At 38.0% G+C, this 22,493-nt stretch overlaps 1 protein-coding gene across 1 annotated transcript in view; it reads right to left on the reverse strand.

Moving 5' to 3' along the window:
- The window catches only part of LOC126271931 (Down syndrome cell adhesion molecule-like protein Dscam2), a 1,166,847-nt gene that overhangs the window by 27,771 nt on the left and 1,116,583 nt on the right, over nt 1–22,493 (reverse strand). Inside the window, exon 30 of the mRNA XM_049974347.1 lies at nt 5,522–5,630. Coding sequence (XP_049830304.1) covers nt 5,522–5,630 — 109 coding nt within the window. The remainder of the gene's footprint in view (nt 1–5,521; nt 5,631–22,493) is intronic.

The following is a 22,493-nucleotide window of genomic DNA, read 5'->3' on the forward strand; positions in this document are numbered from 1 at the left end:
TCCACCCTTTTCAAGTTTCTGTTTGGTATAGATGTGACATTCTCCTATGTATCAAACAAGCCTGTGACAGTTCATACTGCCCTTCTCTGTATATGTTGAATATTCTATTCAAACAATAGAAACTCCAGATAGGAATATCAACAGCACAGGAAAAGACAGATTGCTACTTACTATAAAGAAGACACAAGTTACAGACAGGCACAATTGAAACTTTTGTCACAGCCTTCATCACCAAAAGACACACACACACACACACACACACACACACACACACACACACACACACACACACACACACACCATTCATACACATAAAAAAACACACCTCCTGCATACATGAACCACCAACTCTGGTCTGAGATGCTGGAGTGGGCAGTCGTGTGTGCATAAGGTGTGCTTGCTTGTGTGTATGAATGGTGTGTGTGTCCCTCTTTTCCTGATGAAAGGTGTGGCCGAAAGCTTTATGTTAGTGTCTTTTAATTGTGCCGGTCTGCAACCTGACATGTCTTCTTTACGGTAAGTAGCAATCTTTCTTTTCGTGCATTGTCAATATCCTATTTGGTATTGGTTCCACACACTTGAGAAATATTCTAGAACTGATCACACAAGTGATTTTTAAGCAGTTTCCTTTGTTGACCGGCAGCATTTCCCTGGTATTCTACCAATAAATAATATTCAGGTAACATGGCATTACAACTGATCTTCCAACTGTTCTACAGTAAGATTTTGTGAAATATATAACCTGCTTCTTAAACTGTCATGGAGGGTATTTTAATGTTTCCCAAGATGGCTTGTTCATTCAGATTGTTTAGAAATGATCACAAGCCCCACATCCTTGACCTGTTGTTTTATATTTCTCATTGTTAAAGAATGTGATTATTTTTATCATAGTCATCATCTTTACAGCTTCACAGTTTCATTCTGATCTGCTAGGTGTATGTATCAGTTGGGGAAGACTTATGTAATTTCTTTTCAAGACATTTTGTGATGTTAGCTCAGGAGATTGTGTCCTTTGAGACTCTTAAGATACAGTACTGATGTCCATACACCCTCAGTAAATTATGGAAAGCCAATAGGGAGCAGTGGTATCAAAATACCATACTTCATTTCAGCATAGTTTATTGCCTTGTAAATCCTAATAGTGGACCGTAGTTCATATGCTGGTGTACCACAAACAACCACCACTACCACCACCACCACCACCACCACCACCACCACCACCACAACAACAACAACAGTATTATCACTCTTACTATTATTATTATTATTATTATTATTATTATTATTACTGTTACTGTTACTGTGATATAGGGGCAGGCCTGTTTTAAGGCTCAAGCAACACAAGTGGCCACTTAGGGCACAAGGCTGAAAGATGTGCCTAGCTCATGATTATCAGTGAGAACTGACAAGGGTGGAAGTCTATAACAGAAGAATGAAAAATGTTCCAGTAAACATGGGCTTGCAAACAAACCATTTGCGAGATAATAGTGAATGTGTGGTTATGAGCCGCCACTAATTTCAGTATTAACTGTTGTCCTAGTTGGTAAAATATATTTGAAATGTAATCTTTTGATTAAGTTCTCATCTAATTGGGCTCACATTTCATCCAGAGGCTACATTACCTCATGAAACAAAGAGGAAAAATTAGATTATTTTTTTAAGCAGGTCTCCTGGGCCAGATTATATACCAATTAGGTTCATTTTTGGAATATCTTGAAAACTGCTTTGCACATTGGATCAAAAAAAAAGTTATAACTTCAATTTGTTTATCTCAGAGGGAGACATACAAAGATATCACACTCGACCTGCCACCCCACCCTCTTTGTGGGCAGCAGGGGGGGAGGGAAGCAAGGCAACTTTTCAGTCTTCCATGGGGACCCCCATTTTTTATTGCAGATTACAATTCTACAGCAGAATATACATACATTTTGTCTGAAGCATTTTCTTCATTTCACCATAGATGGCACCGTAACCGGAGGAATAGAAATGGGTACACAATCATAATTTGACGAGCTACTCAATGGACCTTGAATATCCAGTGGCATGTTGGACCCCGCCTCCTTGCTGTGAGGGTAGGACAGGCCAGTGTATCATAACTTCTAATTGGAAACCTCATTCCCAACATTACATTCCTCTGACTTAATGAGCAGGGGACGACTTGACCCACCACTGTGACTGTGTAGCAAACAATGACGATCACAGTAGGCAGTACACTGTGACCGGAGCTCACATATCATGCAGATGTAGAACAGATAGCGGCTCTAAACATTACAGTAGTTGTGCAGTGTTTATTATCCACAGACCTACCTATCATTTGGACAACAGACATGCAAGTTGACGATGAATATTGCAACCACAGATGGAAAAATGGAAATGATCCTATATATGAAGAAGGTGGGAGAAATGTTGAGGCTGCTGTTGCCTTTTATGTCGAGCATTTTCTAGAGAAAGCTTGTTCTCATTCATTCTTTTACAAGGTTGTGAATGCCTTTATGTCTGGTGGCAGCATATAGACTGGAAAAGGAAACAAAGCAGACGTTTTACAGGAGGAGCTAATGAAATAGTTGTACTAGTGGCAATGCAGCACAACCCACAGATAAACACCTGGTAGTTACTCCACGATTCTGGTATGTCCGTAGGTAATACTGGCACAATACTGCAGTGTCATAAGTACAGTCCATTCCACATGTAACTGATTTCCATAACCAGGCAGTGTTTTGTGAATGGGCATGTCAAGAAATGCAAACAACCCTCCAGTTCTTTGCTGAGGTACTATTTTCTGTTGAGCCTACAACCACAAACCACTGTAGCATTAACCAGCATAACATGCATTACTGAAGTGTAGACAATCCCCACTGATTGCGGCAACTTGACCATCAACATACTTAGTTGATTAATGTATGGTGTGGCATCATGGAGAACAAACTCATTGGTTTGTATTTTATCAATGGCACGTTGAGTGGATGCAAATATCAACTGTTTTTGGAATATTTATTTATTTATTTTATTTACACGTCAAGTTCCATAGGATCAAATTGAGGAGCAAATCTCCAAGGTCATGGAACGTGTCAGTACATGAACTTACAACATAAAAGTAATAACAGATAAAAATAAAGGTTCATGAACCTGAAAAAAGCCAGTCCATAAGTTTAAATAAACACTATCAGCAGTACAATAAGAATCAGCTTAATCTTTCAAGGAACTCCTCAACAGAATAGAAGGAGTGACCCATGAGGAAACTCTTCAGTTTCGATTTGAAAGTGTGTGGGTTACTGCTAACATTTTTGAATTTGAGTGGCAGCTTATTGAAAATGGATGCAGCAGTATACTGCACACCTTTTGGCACAAGAGTTAAGAAAGTCCGATCCAAATGGAGGTTTGATTTCTGCCGAGTGTAAACCGAGTGAAAGCTGCTTATTCTTGGAAATAAACTAATATTGGTAACAAGAAACGACAATAAGGAATATACATATTGAGAGGCCAATGTCAAAATACCCAGACTCATGAACAGAGGTTGACAAGAGGTTCGTGAACTCACACCACTTATTGCTCGAACCACCCGTTTCTGAGCCAAAAATATCCTTCTAGAATAGGAAGAGTTACCCCAAAACATAATACCATATGACATAAGTGAATGAAAATAAGCAAAGTAGACTAATTTACGTGTCAAAGTATCACTCACTTTTGACATCGTTCGAATAGAGAAAATGGCAGTATTAAGTCTTTGATAGGAACTATCGGTACTATAACAGGATGTTGCCCTGGATGTTTGACAATGTATGCAGTCAGCATGAAAGTTGTCCAGCACATTATGTAATTGACGTACACATCATAAATTACAGTTGTATACACATTTCTATTCCTATAATTACGGCACCATCGGTGGTGAAATGAAGATACTTCAGACAAAATGTATGTAGATTTTACCATAGGGTAGTAATCTGCAATACAAAATTCCATTGCAGATTTCAAAGTTGCACCTACCACCCAATCACAGGGTTGGGTGGGGGGAGGGGGGGGGGTCAAGTTTGGTATCGTTGGATGTCCCCCCCTGAGACAAACAAATTGGAACTATAACTTATGTGTAGTTTTCAAGATAGTCCAATGTCTTCAGTTAAAATGAACACCCTGTGTATTGTGTTTAAACATTATGCATTACCTCAAAGAGAATGGTCTATTAACACACAATCAACACAGATTTAGAAACCCTCGTTCTTGTGAAAAACAAAACTATCTCTTTACTCACACAACATGTTGTGTGCTACTGACAAGGGATTTCAATTTGATTCCACATTTCTAGGTTTCCAGAAGGCTTTTGACACTGTACCTCACAAGCAGTCTCAGTTATGCTATTGGTTTCATAATATCCTGTCTGGAACGTTACAGTACATAGTAACTGATGGAAAGTCATCAAGTAAGATAGAAGTGATTTCTGACATTCTTCTAGGTAGTGTTATAGACTGTCTGCTCTTCCTTATCTACACAAATGATTTAGGAGAACATCTCAGCAGCCATCTTAAGTTGTCTGCAGATGATGCTGTTGTTTATCATCTAGAAAAATCATCAGAAGATCAAAACAAATTGCAAAACAATTTAGAAAAGATATCTGTGTGGTGTGAAAATTGGCAATTGACCCTAAATAATGAAAAGTCTGAGGTCATCCACATGAGTGCTAAAAGGAATCTGTAAAACTTCAGTTATACAATAAATCAGTCAAATCTAAAGGCGATAAATTCAACAAAATACCTAGGAATTACATTTACAAAAAACTTCAATTCGAAGGAACACATAGAAAATGTTGTAATGAAGGTGAACCAAAGACTGCAATTTACTTGCAGAACACTTACAAGGTGCAACAGACCCTCTAAAGAGACTGCCTACACTACAGTTGTCCATCCTCTTTGGAGTACGGATGTGCAGTGTGGAATCCTTACCAGATAGGATTGATAGAGTACATCAAGAAAGTTCAAAGAAGAGCAGCATGTTTTGTATTATTGAGAAATGGAAGAGAGTGTCACAGACATGCTACAGAATTTGGAGTGGACATCATTAAAACAAAGACGTTTCTCATTGTGGCGAGATCTTCTCAAGAAATTTCAATCACCAACTTTCTCCTCTGAATGCGAAAATATGTTGTTGATGTCACCTTACATAGGGAGAAATGATCTTCATAAAAAAGTAAGGCAAATCAGAGGTCACACGGAAAGAAAGAGGTGTTTATTTTTTCCGTGTGCTGTTTGAGAGAGGAATAATAGAGAATTATTGTTAAGACACATAAGCATGATTTGCAGGGTATCCATGCAGATACAAATGTAGATTATCCTATAAGAGCTGAGTCATATTAATGATTTTGTTATACATGGTACTTGCTGCAGTTAACCTTACCCATCATCCAGATGTGTACCACTAACCAGATTGAGTCTGATAACCTCCATTTTCTAACTAAACACATACATAAAATATGAACTGTTTTACTTTCTTTACTCATGCATGCAAATATCGCAGCACCTACTTGCACTACCTGGAGGGCGCCCCTCTTCTTGCTACCATGCCACGTCTTGATCTGTGGCTCACTTCTGGTGATGCTTCTGTGGATTCTGTGCTTGAGTCAAGATCAAATGTAGACTCAGCTGAAACAGAACAGTTTATATGGCTATTAGGTGTATTTAATTGTGGTTTTTCAAATACAATTTTTCTATTTTGTTCGTTACAGTATATTTACTTTGTTCCTTTTTTAAAAACTGAAGTAGGTATGAAATAAAGACTAGTAATTAAACTTATCCATTTTTATTCCATTTGGTACCTTATCTGTTGTTGTTAGTGATTGCATAAAATATTGAGAATGAAAACTGTATTTTAAAAAAATCATAGAAGAAAGGAAGAGATGAACAACATCGATAGTTTTTGAGGCAAGCATGAATAAATTATATGCCTAAGAATAACTTGATAATACCAGGAATGGTGCATTGCCAAATGGGAAAATTATGGAAAGTAAAAAAATCATTAATATTCTGTATGTTAACTACAAATAAACAAGTGAAAATGTACATACATATTCATGAAATCACAATTCACCTGGCAACTGTAATGAGTATAATGCCCAATTTATTCCGCAATTAGTTTTGGCAAACAAGCCATTTTTAAGTGGTATGAAACACCTTAGTATGCGTCATCATCTAAAGGGCAAAGTTCACACAGGGTCATAAATTGTACAAAAACAGAGTGCTAGAATCACCATCAAGTGGAACACATTAAGTGTAGTCACTTGCAGTATTGTACAATGTTTGTGCAATTTATGCTCCTATGTACAGTTATGAACTTGAATGAAGTGGAATATTTTGATACACTGTTGTCTGATTTCAGATTGTAATATACACTAAGGCATTCAGAAGCATTCTATAATAGTTTGTATGTGAAAACTATCAAAACTGATTATAGAATAGATTGGTCCTCATATAAAATACATTGTGACTGTAATGTCAACAAGAATGAAAATATTAAAATGTGTCTGTGTAATTTCACTAATTTTCATTTAGTAACAAAAGGAACATGCACATCAAGAAACTTGTAGTGACATTTCTATAAAAGAATTTACATTTTTTCAGTATTGTTACTCTACCTGAACCTTTGTTGGATTAAAATAATGCTGTCATACTACTTTCTCCAAAAGCTTCTTTGTTCCTTTTTCATTAGCTCATACACAAATAATACTTGGATCCTAAGAAACAGTTTTATTAACATGGTGTGACCCTCCTGTGCCAATGGTTAAGGAATAAGGTGGAAGAAAAACAAATTAGTAGCATATTTTTGTACATGTCATCAACAGGCAAGAATTTAGGAATTTTCAAATGCTTAGGGTTCTTACATTCATTTATTAACCATGGCTCACAGGTCCCATCAGGAAGAGAATCTAAAATATACTTAACTACAGTAAAACAACTGTGGAGATCAAGTTTGTTCTTAGTTCAGAAAAGGAACCCACTCACAATTTTATTATGTTGTGTAATACTAATCATGTATCAACTTGTTTGGCTGACACTGTGGTCAAGCTTTTAAATTTATTATGTCGAGCCCTAGCCTGACTGTCATATGAATATAAACTCTCAGACAAGGAACAAACAAAACTATATTAATTTGCACAGAAATGGGAGCTATTAAGAGTAAGCAGCCCAGAGAAGTTTTATTGGTAGAATGTTCTCTGAAATATAAGAATGAATCTATATGTGAGGTAGAAAGTCAAAACTGACCTCATGCCAGAGAAGTGAAATACTCATTAAAAGCAAAAATCTTTGATAAAGTCTAAAATATTCATTTTCATTTTTTATTATTATAATTTACTTCATTCTGCACATGCTTGCATTGTTTTGGAAGTTCTTTGGAACAAACAGGAGCCAATAACAGGATTAAAAGCAACTGCTGTCAGATTCTGAAAACAGATATGTTATCATAATGGGGAATTAACATTGGCCAACAAGAGGCTTCTTCCCAAAGTCTCACAAAAGTGTATGTAATGCTTTACAAAACAGCATCTCCTAATTTTTAGAGGCATTTTAAGGAGCTCAGAGAAGCTTTGTATAAATGACAAACAATTTGTGATTACAGTACAGCCAAACAAGACAAGCAGCCCCTTTTTGTTTGAGAGTTATAAAAACCTACAGATGTTGCCAATTTGCACTTGGCCATAACATAGAATGAATGTAATAATATTCTGCCCCCAAAAAAGCAGCACAATGTTAACTAATTTCTCTCACTTGGTTTTAAATTTAGGTATATTACAATGTGCTATAGTCTGAAGGGGCTAACAGCATAATATGGAATGGTAACTTACAAAACTCTGCACCATTTGACAAAGGACATTTTACGATAATTTATATGCAGAATTTGTCTCTTAAATAGTCCAACTAAACAATTGTAAAAAGTGAAGATTTAAAACACTTTACCTCAAAACATCTCTTTTCCATCACAAATATCCAAAATCCGAATTTTTCAACAAGAGGTCTGTTTTTTGCTTTGTATCACATATATTATTTAGTCTGTAATGAAGTAACTTGAAAGGAATATATCTCTGGAAACGGTAGATCACAAAATAAGAATAAGCATGTTACTAAGAAATTAACCAGCACCTCTGGCAGCTAGCGCAAAAAATGTTTAGCTGTTGTGATGTAAATAAACACACACACAACGCTGCATGTCATGACACTGCACCAGGAAAATGTGAGTTGCTATACCAGTCCCGTCGGGGAAAGTGGAGCACTGTCGAGGAAGTATGTTGGGAAATGTACACATTGTCCTGATCATGTGTTGAGTTCTGGAGGATGGTCTGAAGCAGATGGTGTAGGTGCTGGCACTATTGGTGGTTCTGATACTTGCAAAGAAGTTTTTAGCTGTGGTATATCAGTTGGTAGTACTTCCTAGAAAACAGATGCAGGTTTGACATGGTCAATCAAGATGATAGAGAGCCTGCTGTTTACCATTATGTTCAGAGCATCTACTACCATTGTAGGACTCTGTGTGGACTTAAGTGCAGTGGTTGAAGTGGGTGTTTGACTCCATCTGTATGAAGATGACATCTGTATGTAGAAGACATTTGCACATATTCCTAGGTCACTATGTATATAGTGGGAAGGTGAGTAATGTCCCAAAGCTTCACAAGAATGAATCTCTGACATATGTTCTCTCGATTAAAGTACAAAATCAAAATGGTTGTGGTTGGATAGCTTGTAGAACTACACATCTCCAACTCTCCAGGAAGTTGCAGAAAACTAGATTCGCTGTTGCAAGTCAGACCTGTAAATGTTCCTTAGACCAAGTTAAACAATTGGTACAGCTGTGGTCCATCAGTGCATGGCGCACAAGTGCTACCATTAGTGAATGGTGTCAGCTTTCTTTCATAATGATAACTCACTGGATGTAAATTGTCATTTTGTTGTGAACAGTGCCACAGAATTTGTAGAGTTGAGTGAACATGTGTGATTCAAATTGGTGGCTGGAGTCTGTTGGGACATGTAGTGGGCAACCAAATTGAGAAATCCAGCTTGAAACAAAATCAGAAGTGAAGGTTTCTGTGGAGATGTTATCAACAGACACTGCTTCTGGCCAGCAAGTAAATCGATCTGTCATAGTTAGAATTTAATGTTATTCATTCAATGGAGGTAATGGGCTTACCACATCAACATGTACAAGAGCAAATCATGTATTTGTTTCAGGAAAGTCCTCTACTGGTGTGTAGAGGCACTTGACATACAAATGAGTGCATTCTTGGCTATCTTTTTAAATTCCAGACAAAGAAATCACTTAGAGTTAAGATGGAATGTTGGTCTGATGCCAGGATGACAAATTATGTATGCTGTCAAAGGTGCATCTTTGGGATGTAGTAGCAAGAGTGGACAAGGTTGAGAGGTCTGCACCAGGAACATCAACTAATCAAAATTCCAATACCCTTGAGAGGGTTCTGGAGTTCTTGGTGCAATGATTGTGTCTTGTCAAGTTGAGTGAAGTTGATGGTGCTTGATATATTGTCAACACGGGAAAGACAATCAGCTACTGTGTTGTTGATTCCCGAAATGTGTTTGAAGTCGATGCAGAAGTGTGCGATAAATACCAGTTGGATATGTTGGCAAGGCGAGCAATTGTTACTGGTACTGTTCAAGCACTGAGTGCCCTGTAGTCCCCACATGGACACCATGCGCCACCCTTCTTTGGCACAAGGTGCAAGGGGGATGACCATGGGCTACCAGACAGATGGGGAATTCCTTCCATAAGCATGGTGTTAAATTCCTACTTTGCAATGGCTAAGCAGATAGGAGCTAGAGGTCTAGGTCTATGGTTTTAATACAGTGTACAGTGTTGTCACATAAGCCTTTCGGTACTCCAGTCAGTCGTGTCAATGCTGGAAATTGCTGCAGTAGGTCTGCATACACTTCGCTTGCACAATCTCAGCTGTGTGCATTGCTGCAAAATGTCAGAATCCCGAAGCTGTCAGGCCTATGATGATGTCGACAGTTGCCAAGTTGGCCATCAGTACAGTAAAAAATCAACTCCAATGATGAGCCAAGTCACATTCTTGATTGTGAAATCCCACGCAAAGGCACAGTGCAGGCCCATAAGTATTGCTGTGTGCTGTACTTATGTATAAAAGAGTTATTTACTGCAGTAAGAGAGAACGAGGTTGATGGCCAGCTGCCATTCTGTAGAGTTCAAGGAAAATAAGAGTCTGATCCAATGTCCACTAAATATTTCTGGCCCGATTTCTGATCTCTTAAAAAAGGCTGCTCTGCTAAAAATGTTTGAGATTCTGATCGGACCATTGTGTATAGTATGTGCAATACTATCATTCATAGCAAAGTAATTTACTATGAATAAAGCAAGAGTACAATTCAGACATATGCTTGAGGTTCATTAATACCCCAAGGGATCATAGCCTTAATTCCTTATTTCATTACTTAATTTATTCTTGTCTTATATGTCACTATTTCACTGAGTAATCTCTCATGCCACCTTAACAATCGTTTTTCACTTATGTAAGGCCATAATGCAAAGATGTGCAACGAAACCCCTGTGCAGACAAGCCATTTAACATGTTGTGCACATTCCCTCTGCTGAATTGCTAGCAGCAGTAGTTCCCTCAAACCATAGGTAGGTAATGTTGCAATTGAGTATGCTCATTCTGGGTTGTAGTGTTTCCTTTCAACACAATAAGTATTCCAGTATCGAGTGTCCCAGGAAATAGATAAGCCTATGAACAATCAGTGTGGGGGTTGAGAGTTATAGGCAGTACATAGCATTAATAATCTGGCAGTACATTCGTTGTGCATATGTAAACATTGACATAATGGTAGGCTGTAGTGTAAGATACTCTGTGGTATGTGCCTAGTTCGTGCCACCACGTTTCATGCCATAGTCAGTCTGTTGCATGAATTCGGGATGCTGCTAGTCTGCATGAGTTTCTAAAAGCTGGCATGTTCATGCTGCTGCCAGTCCACATGGTAGTTGTTGCAAGAAGCTGTTGACCACACCAGAGCTGGCCAGCATCACCATCTGTTCCACACTGTTTTCATTTTGCCGTCATCACAGTGTCTGGGTTGTCCCCTGCTCAATGTGTCACAGTAACAATTGATGTTGCAGCATCACAGCAGCGCCAAGTTAAATACAAGCATCAGTTGCATTATAGATCTTGTGTTGCTTGTTATCAGCCATGGCTGATCAGTTTAATCTATTCTTCAACTCATAGAGTGAGGAACTAATGGGGAGAATGGAACCAAAATTTTATTATATAAAGTCTAAAATTGTTGATAGTATAAAGTCTGAAGCTGGGGATTTAAAAGATGAACTTGTTGATAAATAGATGAAGTGTCTAGCAAATTTGATAGTATGCTATCAACATCTGATGAAGTGATAAAGGTGAATAGTTCTTTCGAGAAAATTCAGGAAAGTGGTCATGGGGACAATAAATCATATTGTGAGGAGGGTGAAGTCAGTCATGGGGAGTTAGAATCAGAATTTAATGAAAAAACAGATTAAGTCTGTGAAGAATTAGATCACATTGAGTACAAAATAATTGAATTTAATGATAATGTTGAGGGAGATATTAAAGTTATGAAACATTCTTCAGTGATAGAAGATTTAGCAGAGAAAACAGGGACTCATGAAAACTGTATTTGCTGATCTTGGAATTTTTGAGACAAAATTGCAGGGATGTGCACAGTATGAATTCCAAACAGATGCAGGATTAAGATGCTGTAGGGTAAATTAATGTAAGAGCATTGAAAGTAACAGTAAAAGGTTAAGAAGTGAATTAAGCAATACTGAAAGAGAGACAGATTCAGTTTAAGGAATGTAATATTTTGTGAAGTCATTGGGGAAGTAATTACATCAGTGCAGTTTGCCAAGGGCCATGGGAAGTATAATTATACAGAATTTTTCAGTAAAGTGATTTATTCAATTTAAGAAAAGACATGTTTAGTGTAGAATTTGAGCAAGGAAATCTTAACAGAATTTGCCGTGAGGGAGAGAGGAAGAATGGTAGGATGGTCTAGGAGTAATGATGTGAAGGGAGGCTATATGAAATTCAGTAGGAGGCATTAAGGTTGTACAGATGGGAAATGTATTATTCACAAAGGTGACACAATCACGTGTGTTACATAAGGGGGTTATCTGACAGAGATGAGATGGTGGAGCATTGATAGGATGAGGATAGGATTGGTTTGGCTACATTGGAAGATACAGTGGGACTGGAAATTGAAACTGAGCCCGTTAGAAGTATAATAAATGAAAGTATTGCTGACAGTGTAGGTGGAGGGGGTCTCAAGACTTCTTCGCATATTGTAAATGAGTTTGTCACAAATGGGGAAGACGGTCCAGTAAGTGTGAAAGATTTCAATGTGCCAGTACTGAAGGTAGTGCAAATCGATGTGAGCTGTTTTAACTGTGAATGCATGGGGAAGATAAGCATGAGTATAATACAGATGGTTAGGTGTCACATGAAAAGGTGCATCAGGTGCTGGGGCCAGACATATAGGAGCAGTGGCAAGAAAGATGGAGGAATTGAATGATGGGAATGTGAGTGAAATACTTAATTGGTTATTTAAAGAGGATACAGAGGTTGAAGATGAGAATAGGTATTGGGATGTATGTCTAATAGATCAGGAGATTTGGAAGAAAATTTGAAAATGTTAAAGGCTGGTGAAGTGGAATTTCCACCATGCTACGTAATAATGAACCAAGAGTGAAATATCTTATTAGAAGGAATATGTACCATGTACATAGTAATAATAATAAAAAAAGCAATGTGTTTTATGTGTATTATTTTAAAATTGTAAGCTGATGTAAAGAGGATGGAGTGAAAATTGACATCATCTGTGGGCTGGCATCTGTTGCTATCACTCTGATGTCTGTAATACAGACAGTAATGTTGCAAGAATCGGAACAAGTGTAGAAACAGAGCTGAGGGGCTATCTAGTTACTGGCATAGAAGTTATTGAGTTATTGTATGGGGGCCTACTCAAAGGCAGCATGTGCTGTTTGCTTTATGAAGGTATACTTCATTTATTATTATATGGACGCATTCAAAGGGAGCAAGTTCTGGTAGGTTTGTGATTGTTGTATTCTTCATTTATTATTATGTGGCAGGGTCAGAGGGTGCATGTTTTCATAAGTTTATCATGGGATTCTTCATTTATTATCATGTGGGCCTAGTGGATGCTAATGTTGAATGAATGCTAATGTTGAATGAGTGAGTGAATTATTGTAATGGAAGTGTTATTAATGAAATTCACCCTCAGGTAAATGTGTATTATTTGTTTGTGTGTACAATTATAAGAAATTTTGGAGGGATTATGGTGTATGTTCACGAAAAAGAAGGGGAGTTATATGTGTGTTGGAGGTCAGATTTATTGTTACACAAGGGGATTCTGATGATTGTGTTTGTATGAGCAATTATACTAGGGTGTATAAAGGAAACTTTTGTGAGGCAATGTATTGTCTTTAGTATGGCAAGGAAAGGTGTAAAAGGTGTACCTTGAGCTAGAGGCAGGTGCTGTGAATTTTCAAATTTTTTAGGTTATGTTTATAAACTTTGAGGGGCAACTAGAAACATATGAATTCTGGTGTTTCTATTCACCCTACAATAACAAAACGTAAAACACTCTGTTAGTATGCCATATTAATACTATATAATTCTCCAGTTATGTTACATGCACAACTAACTTAGCATCCTTGTTTCAGAGTTGCTGTATAAATATGCCACAGAAATACAAACTCATCATAGGAGGTGGTTACAAAAAACACAGACCTAATGGTATAAACAATGCCTTCTCTGACATCAAATCAGGGGTTAGCTTGCGGAAAGTAGCTGAAAAACATGGGATTCATTTTAGCATACTATACAGACGCCTAAGAAGAGACACCAACATTAAACCTCAGAGTGGACAAACTGCCTTATCTTTTGAAGAAGAGAAGCTGTTTGTAGATAGATTGGAAATATGCAGTGAACTTTGACTTTACAACCTTAAGACTTCTAGTATAGGATTCTCTGGACAGAAGGGGGGAGGCAGTGACAAGGCTTATGAATAATCTCCCTGGTCATGATTTTGTGGAATCATTTATGAGGCGACACAAAGATCAGTTGGCAGTGCAAATGTGCCAAAACATAAAATGCTCCAGAGCTGGTGTTACACCAGAATCTATCAACAGTTACTTTGTGTTGCTGTCTAATATAATAAATTATGATGAGACAAACCTTACAGATGATCCAAGAAAACGAAAGGTAGTCACATGGAGGGGAGCTAAATATCTCGAAAGGGTCATGAACTTCTCAAGGCATATGCAGATCTCACTATACAACCCCCTTATGTCATGTATAAGGCTTTGCATTTATATTGAAGGTGGGCCAAAATATGCAAGATACAACTGGACAAAATCTGACTGGTTCAGTTTGTTCTGCTTCAACGAGTGGGTCATCATAGTTGCTGTCCCATACCTGAAAAAGCTGGAAGGTAAGAAATTTCTCATTGGAGACAACTTATCTTCACATTAGTCCATAGAATCAGTTAAGCTGTGTCAGGACAACAACATAAGATTTATATTCCTACCAGCAAATTCAACACACCTGACACAACCACTGGAAGTGGAATTTTTTCGGCTTCTTAAAACTACTTGGCACCAAATATTAGAAGAATGGAAGAAAGGTCCAGGAAGAAATGAAGCAACAGTTCCTAAGGATAAATTTCCTCTGCTTTTGAGAAAGTTGTGTGACTCCTTGAAGGAAAAAAAAAAAACATGTTATTACAGGTTTTAGGAAACGTGGGATTGTGCCTCTAGACCGCAATAAAGTGTTGTCAATGCTCCCAGGTACTGGTACCAGTATACACATAAGTGAAAACCAGGATAAGAACAATCTTGAAAAATCCACCAATGCTGTTGACAACAGTTTTAAAGAACTCTTCGAGAGTCTTAGACAAGACCAGACTCCTCAACAAAGGACACAAGTTAATATCCAACTTGGCAGAAGTGTCAGTGTTGATGACTTTGAGGACATGGGTGCAGAGGATATAACCCCCAATCCTTCACCTTAAAGTGATCCAAGCCCTTGTACATTGAAACAAGCCAAGACAATGGGGATTGGGGGAGGAATGAGAAAAACAAAAAAAAAAAAAAGTCTTGATTCATCATCAGGGGATGAAGATGTATACTCAGTGCAGGACAGTGGTGAAGACTTGATTTTGTCCTCTTCAGATTCTTCAGATCAAGATGAAAATACTGGTATCTCCATAAACCAAGGTGACTATATGGTGGTCGAAATATATGGAAAACATCATCTTTTTGATGTTATGGTTGCAAAGATAATTACCTTACTGACAATGTTTTTGTTGGAACATATTTAAAACAGACTTCCTCAAACCAAAAAGTTCACAATGACTGAAGAAGAATCTTCTGTCCCAACAAATGATTTCGTCCTAAAATTGTCGTTGCTGGTTCTCAGCTCAAGTGCTCGTTTCAAAGACATGCTATGTTTTGAGGATGATCTGTCTGACTTAACGATTTATTAATAATACAGGACCAGGCTCATGGTAAACAGCTGTGCTCTGTTTGTTCACCTTAAGTTTGAAAGATTAGCTATGTGACACAAACATTTTTGTCCATTTTACTTACTTTTAAAATTAATAAACCATTATTAAAATTATTAAAATTGGTCCATTGGTGGGGAGGATTGCGTGCCTCAGCGATACAGAAAGCCGTACCGTAGGTGCAACCACAATGGAGGGGGTATGTATTGAGAGGCCAAACAAAAGTGTGGTCCCTGAAGAGGGGCAGCAGCCTTTTCAGCAGTTGCAGGGGCAACAGTCTGGATGATTGACTGATCTGGCCTTATAACACTAACCAAAATGACTTTGCTGTGTTGGTACTATGAATGGCTGAAAGCAAGGGGAAACTACAGCCGTAATTTTTCCTGAGGGCATGCAGCTTTATTGTATGGTTAAATGATGATGCTGTCCTCTTGGGTAAAGTATTCCAGAGGTATGATAGTCCTCCATTCCGATCTCTGGGTGGGGACTACTCAAGAGGACATCGTTATCAGGAGAAAAAAAACTGGTGTTCTACGGATCGGAGCGTGGAATGTCAGATCCCTTAATCGGGCAGGTAGGCTAGAAAATTTAAAAAGGGAAATGGATAGGTTAAAGTTAGATATAGTGTGAATTAGCGAAGTTCGGTGGCAAGAGGAACAAGACTTTTGGTCAGGTGAATACAGGGTTATAAGTTCAATAATGAATAAAAAAATAGGAATGCGAGTAAGCTACTACAAACAACATAGTGAATGCATTATTGTGGCCAAGATAGACACGAAGCCCATGCCTACTACAGTAGTGCAAGTTTATATGCCAACTAGCTCTGCAGATGATGAAGAAATTGAAGAAATGTATGATGAGATAAAAGAAATTATTCAGATAGTGAAGGGAGATGAAATTTAATAGTCTTGGGTGACTAGAATTCAATAGTAGGAAAAGGAAACATAGTAGGTGAATATGGATTGGGGGGAAGAAATGAAAGAGGAATCCGCCTGGTAGAATTTTTCACACAACATAACTTAATCATAGCTAACACTTGGTTCAAGAATCATAAAAGAAGATTGTATACATGGAAGAAGCCTGGAGATACTGACAGGTTTCAGATAGATCATATAATGGTAAGACAGAGAATTAGAAACCAGGTTATAAATTGTAAGACATTTCCAGGGGCAGATGTGGACTCTGACCACAATCTATTGGTTATGAACTGAAGAAAGTGCAAAAAGGTGGGAATGTAAGGAGATGGGACCTGGATGAAATGACTAAACCAGAGGTTGTACAGAATTTCAGGGAGAGCATAAGGGAACAATTGACAAGAATGGGGGAAAGAAATACAGCAGAAGAAGAATGGGTAGCTTTGAGGGATGAAGTAGTGAAGGCAGCAGAGGATCAAGTAGGTAAAAAGATGAGGGTTAATAGAAATCCTTGGGTGACAGAAGAAATATTGAATTTAATTGATGAAAGAAGAAAATATAAAAATGCAGTAAATGAAGCAGGCAAAAAGGAATACAAACGTCTCAAAAATGAGATCAACAGGAAGTGCAAAATGGCTAAGCAGGCATGGCTAGAGGACAAATGTAAGGATGTAGAGGCTTATCTCACTAGCGATAAGATAGACACTGCCTACCAAAAAATTATAGAGACCTTTGGAGAAAAGAGAATGACTTGTATGAATATCAAGAGCTTTGATGGAAATCCAGTTCTAAGCAAAGAAGGGAAAGCATAAGGTGGAAGGAGTATATAGAGGGTCTATACAGGGCAATTTACTTCAGGGCAATATTATGGAAATGGAAGAGGATGTAGATGAAGATGAAATGGGAGATATGATACTGAACGAAAGGTTTGACAGAGCACTGAAAGACCTGAGTCAAAACAAGGCCACGGGAGTAGACAACATCCCATTAGAGCTACTGATATCCTTGGGAGAGCCAGTCCTGACAAAACTCTACCATCTGGTGAGCAAAATGTATGAGACAGGTGAAATACCCTCAGACTTTAAGAAGAATATAAAAATTCCAATACCAAAGAAAGCAGGTGTTGACAGATGTGAAAATTACAGAACTATCAGTTTAATAAGCCACGGCTGCAAAATACTAACACGAATTCTTTACAGACGAATGGAAAAACCGGTAGTAGAAGCTGATCTCAGGGAAGATCAGGTTGGATTCCATAGAAATATTGGAACACGTGAGGCAATACTTACCCTATGACTTATCTTAGAAAATAGATTAAGGAAAGGCAAACCTACGTTTCTAGCATTTGTAGACTTAGAGAAAGCTTTTGACAATGTTGACTGGAATACTCTCTTTTACATTCCGAAGGCGGCAGGGGTAAAATACAGAAACCATATGATAGTTATAAGAGTTGAGGGGCACGAAAGGGAAGCAGTAGTTGGGAAGGGAGTGAGACAGGGTTGTAACTTCTCCCCGATGTTATTCAATCTGTATATTGAGCAAGCAGTAAAGGAAACAAAAGAAAAATTAGGAATAGGTATTAAAATCCATGGAGAAGAAATACAAACTTTGAGGTTCGCCAATGACATTGTAATTCTGTCAGAGACAGCAAAGGACTTGGAAGAGCAGTTGAACGGAATGGACAGTGTCTTGAAAGGAGGGTAAAAGATGAACATCAACAAAAGCAAAATGAGCATAATGGAATGTAGTCGAATTTAGTCGGGTGATGCTGAGGGAATTAGATTAGGAAATGAGTAAAGGAGTTTTGCTATTTTGGGAGCAAAATAACTGATGATGGTCAAAGTAGAGAGGATATAAAATGTAGATTGGCAGTGGCAAGGAAAGCGTTTCTGAAGAAGAGAAATTTGTTAACATTGAGTGTAGATTTAAGTGTCAGGAAGTCGTTTCTTAAAGTATTTGTGTGGAGTGTAGCCATGTATGGAAGTGAAAAATGGACAATAAATAGTTTGGACAAGAAGAGAATAGAAGCTTTCAAAATGTGGTGCTATAGAAAAATGCTGAAGATTAGATAAGTAGATCACGTAACTAATGAGGAGGTATTGAATAGAATTGGTGAGAAGAGGAGTTTGTGGCACAAATTGACTAGATGAAGGGATCGGTTGGTAGGACATGTTCTGAGGCATCAAGGAATCACCAATTTAGTATAAGAGGGCAGTGTGGAGGGTAAAAATCGTAGAGGGAGACCTAGAGATGAATACACTAAGCAGATTCAGAAGGATGTAGGCTGCAGTAGGTACTGGGAGATGAAGAAGCTTGCACAGGATAGAGTAGCATGGAGAGCTGCATAAAACCAGTCTCAGGACTGAATACCACAACAACAAGAAAACCATTATCTTTTGAAATAAATGTTTATCTGTTTATTTTATAATAGAAAAAAAATATATTTCATAGCTTTTATCAACCTATCTTTGCTTTTAAAAGAAATAATGATAGTTTTATAACACTGTTTCTATTAACACCTACCTGCAGGGTGATTAGAAACATCATGTTTAATTTTTTTTTAATTTATTGAAAGAAAATAATTTGATAATACCATAAGCTATTAAGAGCAATACAGTTTTGGGTAGTATTTTTTTGTTTAAACTTGACAGACAATAAGTAAATTTTTCAACCAAAGTTCAAATTTGCTACTGTTCACCCCGTTTTATGATAGTTCTGAATGAGCTGGCTGATTATAACTCTAGCATCATGTTTATGAACTCTTGCACTCTCTTCGTGCATCTTAACATATAAAAGTTGACAAACATGCAGTCAGTACTCAACAGTATTTTATACATGATTTACTTGCAGGTCTGGTGCACAACTCAGAATCCTTCTAAAAAGTGTGACAGTGAGGGTGGTGATGAGTTTAAAGGATCCAAAGAGCTTTGCTGTTGGACACTTCCTCAGGAAGCTCAGGCAACATGATATGAATCAAATAGACAAGAACGGTCTACCCCAGGGGCTTCAACCTTGTCATTGTGGCTACAATTTGCTGGGTAGTGTTTTAAATGAGAGAAACAGTTTAAACAGAAATAAAACCCCAGGCAACTAAAAATAGTACCAGAACAGGGAAAACTAAAAGACAAGACAGTGATCAAACGGATATAAGTGAGGTTTTATTTTTTTCAAAGGTCTGTTCTTAAGTTGCCCGAGTATATTCAGGATTTTAAGCTTCTGTCAAAATAATAAAAATGAGATTACTCAAGATTTTAGGTTCAGGGGTTAAAAAATGATATTTGTAGTATATGACAGATGCAGAATGCAGCTGGAAGCTCTCGGCCTCCTTTTCCACCCCCATTGCATATATTACATGAATGCCCCCTCTACATTCATCCCTGGAATCAACACAGAAGTGCGAAAGACATAAAATTTTATGACAATAACCACTTTTTCTCGTGAAATTATGACTTGTTTAACTGCTGTTCCAATGTCTGTTTTGGTTAACAGCTGGTCTTACATTAGCCAGAGGGACAAACTTGGTGTGAATATGAGCTATCAAAAAAATGTTACTATAGCTGCAGTTAGGAAGACCCTTTTAGTGTAAGAGGAACTCACAGATCATTCTAGTGTGGCTGTTATACAGGATGTTATAAAAATGTATGGCCAAACTTGCAGGAAACATTCCTCACACACAAAGAAAGAAAATATGTTATGTGGACATGTGTCCGGAAACGCTTACTTTCCATGTTAGAGCTCATTTTATTACTTCTCTTCAAATCACATTAATCGTGGAATGGAAACACACAGCAACAGAATGTACCAGCCTGACGTCATACAATTTGTTACAGGAAATGTTCAAAATGTCCTCCGTTAGCGAGGATACATACATCCACCCTCCATCGCATGGAATCCCTGATGCGCTGATGCAGCCCTGGAGAATGGCATATTGTATCACAGCCATCCACAATACGAGCACGAAGAGTCTCTACATTTGGTACTGGGGTTGCGTAGACAAGAGCTTTCAAATGCCCCCATAAATGAAAGTCAAGAGGGTTGAGGTCAGGAGAGCGTGGATGCCATGGAATTGGTCTGCCTCTACCAATCCATCGGTCACCGAATCTGTTGTGGAGAAGTGTACGAACACTTCAACTGAAATGGTCGGGAGCTCCATCGTGCATGAACCACGTGTTGTGTCATACTTGTAAAGTGGTGGTTAACGTTACCTGGTACAGCAGCAACTTCCCTGACTCTGACATTAGAGTTATTGTCAACTGCATGAAGAATTGCCTCGTCCATTGCATGTGTCCTTGTCGTTCTAGGTCTTCCCTGGTCGCGAGTCATAGGCTGGAATGTTCCGTGATCCCTGAGATGCTGATCAATTGCTTCGAACGTCTTCCTGTTGGTACACCTTAGTTCTGGAAATCTGTCTCGATACAAATGTACTGCACCACGGCTATTGCCCCGTCCTAATCCATACATCAAATGGGCATCTGCCAACTCCGCATTTGTAAACATTGCACTGACTGCAAAACCACGTTTGTGATGAACACTAACCTGTTGATGCTACGTACTGATGTGCTTGATCCTAGTACTGTAGAGGAATGAGTCGCATGTCAACACAAGCACCGAAGTCAACACTACCTTCCTTCAATTGGCCCAATTGGTGGTGAATCGAGGAAGTACAGTACATACTGATGAAACTAAAATGAGCTCTAACATGGATATTAAGCGTTTCCGGACACATCTCCACATATCTTTTCTTTATTTGTGTGTGGGGAATGTTTCCTGAAAGTTTGGCCATACCTTTGTGTAACACCCTGTATATTCAGCTTAATATGATTGCTTCTTTTGTGAGGTGTGGAGAGAAGTACCTTGTGCCTTAGTCATCCCCTTGATCATCCTTAACACTTTGAACACTGGCCACTTAGAGGAATGTCAGGGCCAAGAAGAGCAGCAATTTATGTCATCATTTATAGTGTTAGATGCACGTATGTTATTGATATATCTTCAGCATTAATACATACTAAAAAGGACCAAGTTTCAAGAGTCATTTGTGATATTTACTTCAGTTTTTTGACAGGTTACAAATTTGAAAATAATTATGACAGAAAGTGTAATTATCCTTTCAAAATAGAAGTGCATCATGAGTTACTGAGCAATTTCTTCCTCTTGAGCTTCCAGAATTTCTTGCTCACTAAACAAACATGATGTATTTGTATCAGAATTCATAAGCTCCAAAATCTAATGAGTACAGGCATGAAATTATGTCAACGCAGTCAAATACTGGCTTAGCCATTTGTGATGTCAAACATTATGTTTGCTAATGTTTCTTTGAATAATACCATAAATTGATATCAGAAGGCAGAACCTTTCAAGGGACAGGTAGCTAGATGTCTGCGCATTGTTCTCATAGTAAATGAGTCGAGTGATATGTGGCTTGTGCATTGATAAAATTACAGCCAGTGGTATACTCAGGTGCAATCTTTTGAACACAAGGTGAAAAGCAGACTTTTTCTTCTGCAGTGTATATAATTCTATCGTAGCATTTAGTACAACTTATTTAATTCTCTTTTGTTGACTGGCTTAAAAAGTTTCCTTACACAGAAATTACTGTGGATGTTCTACTGGATAAAGGGGGAGATGCTGTGGGTGGCAAATTGTAATATCTGTTGCAGAGTATCATAAAGCATGTTGGAGCTCTGGTGCTGAGCAGACAAAAGTTTTAGTTCAGCTATTAATTGCTTTATTGATTGACCTCTACTGAATGCAATTTTCTGCCCCATAGGGTGTTTGATGGCATGCTTATAAATTGTAACATTAACCCTCTTTGGTAAAATGTATTCATCAGAAGCTAGTATAAATGAACTAGTGTCTACACAGTTATCATTAAGTCCTCTCTAAATGTGACAAAAAATGCATTCTGTGCTATAGCATGTTGTTCTTCAGTTGTTAGCAGCATTTCTGTATTGAACCCCTTTTTCCTTTCTGATGAGACAAGAGTGGTGGCACAGTCACTGGTACGGGTGAGTTAGAT

This window comes from Schistocerca gregaria, chromosome 5, assembly GCF_023897955.1.
Source record: "Schistocerca gregaria isolate iqSchGreg1 chromosome 5, iqSchGreg1.2, whole genome shotgun sequence".
NCBI classification, from domain to species: Eukaryota; Metazoa; Arthropoda; class Insecta; order Orthoptera; family Acrididae; genus Schistocerca; species Schistocerca gregaria.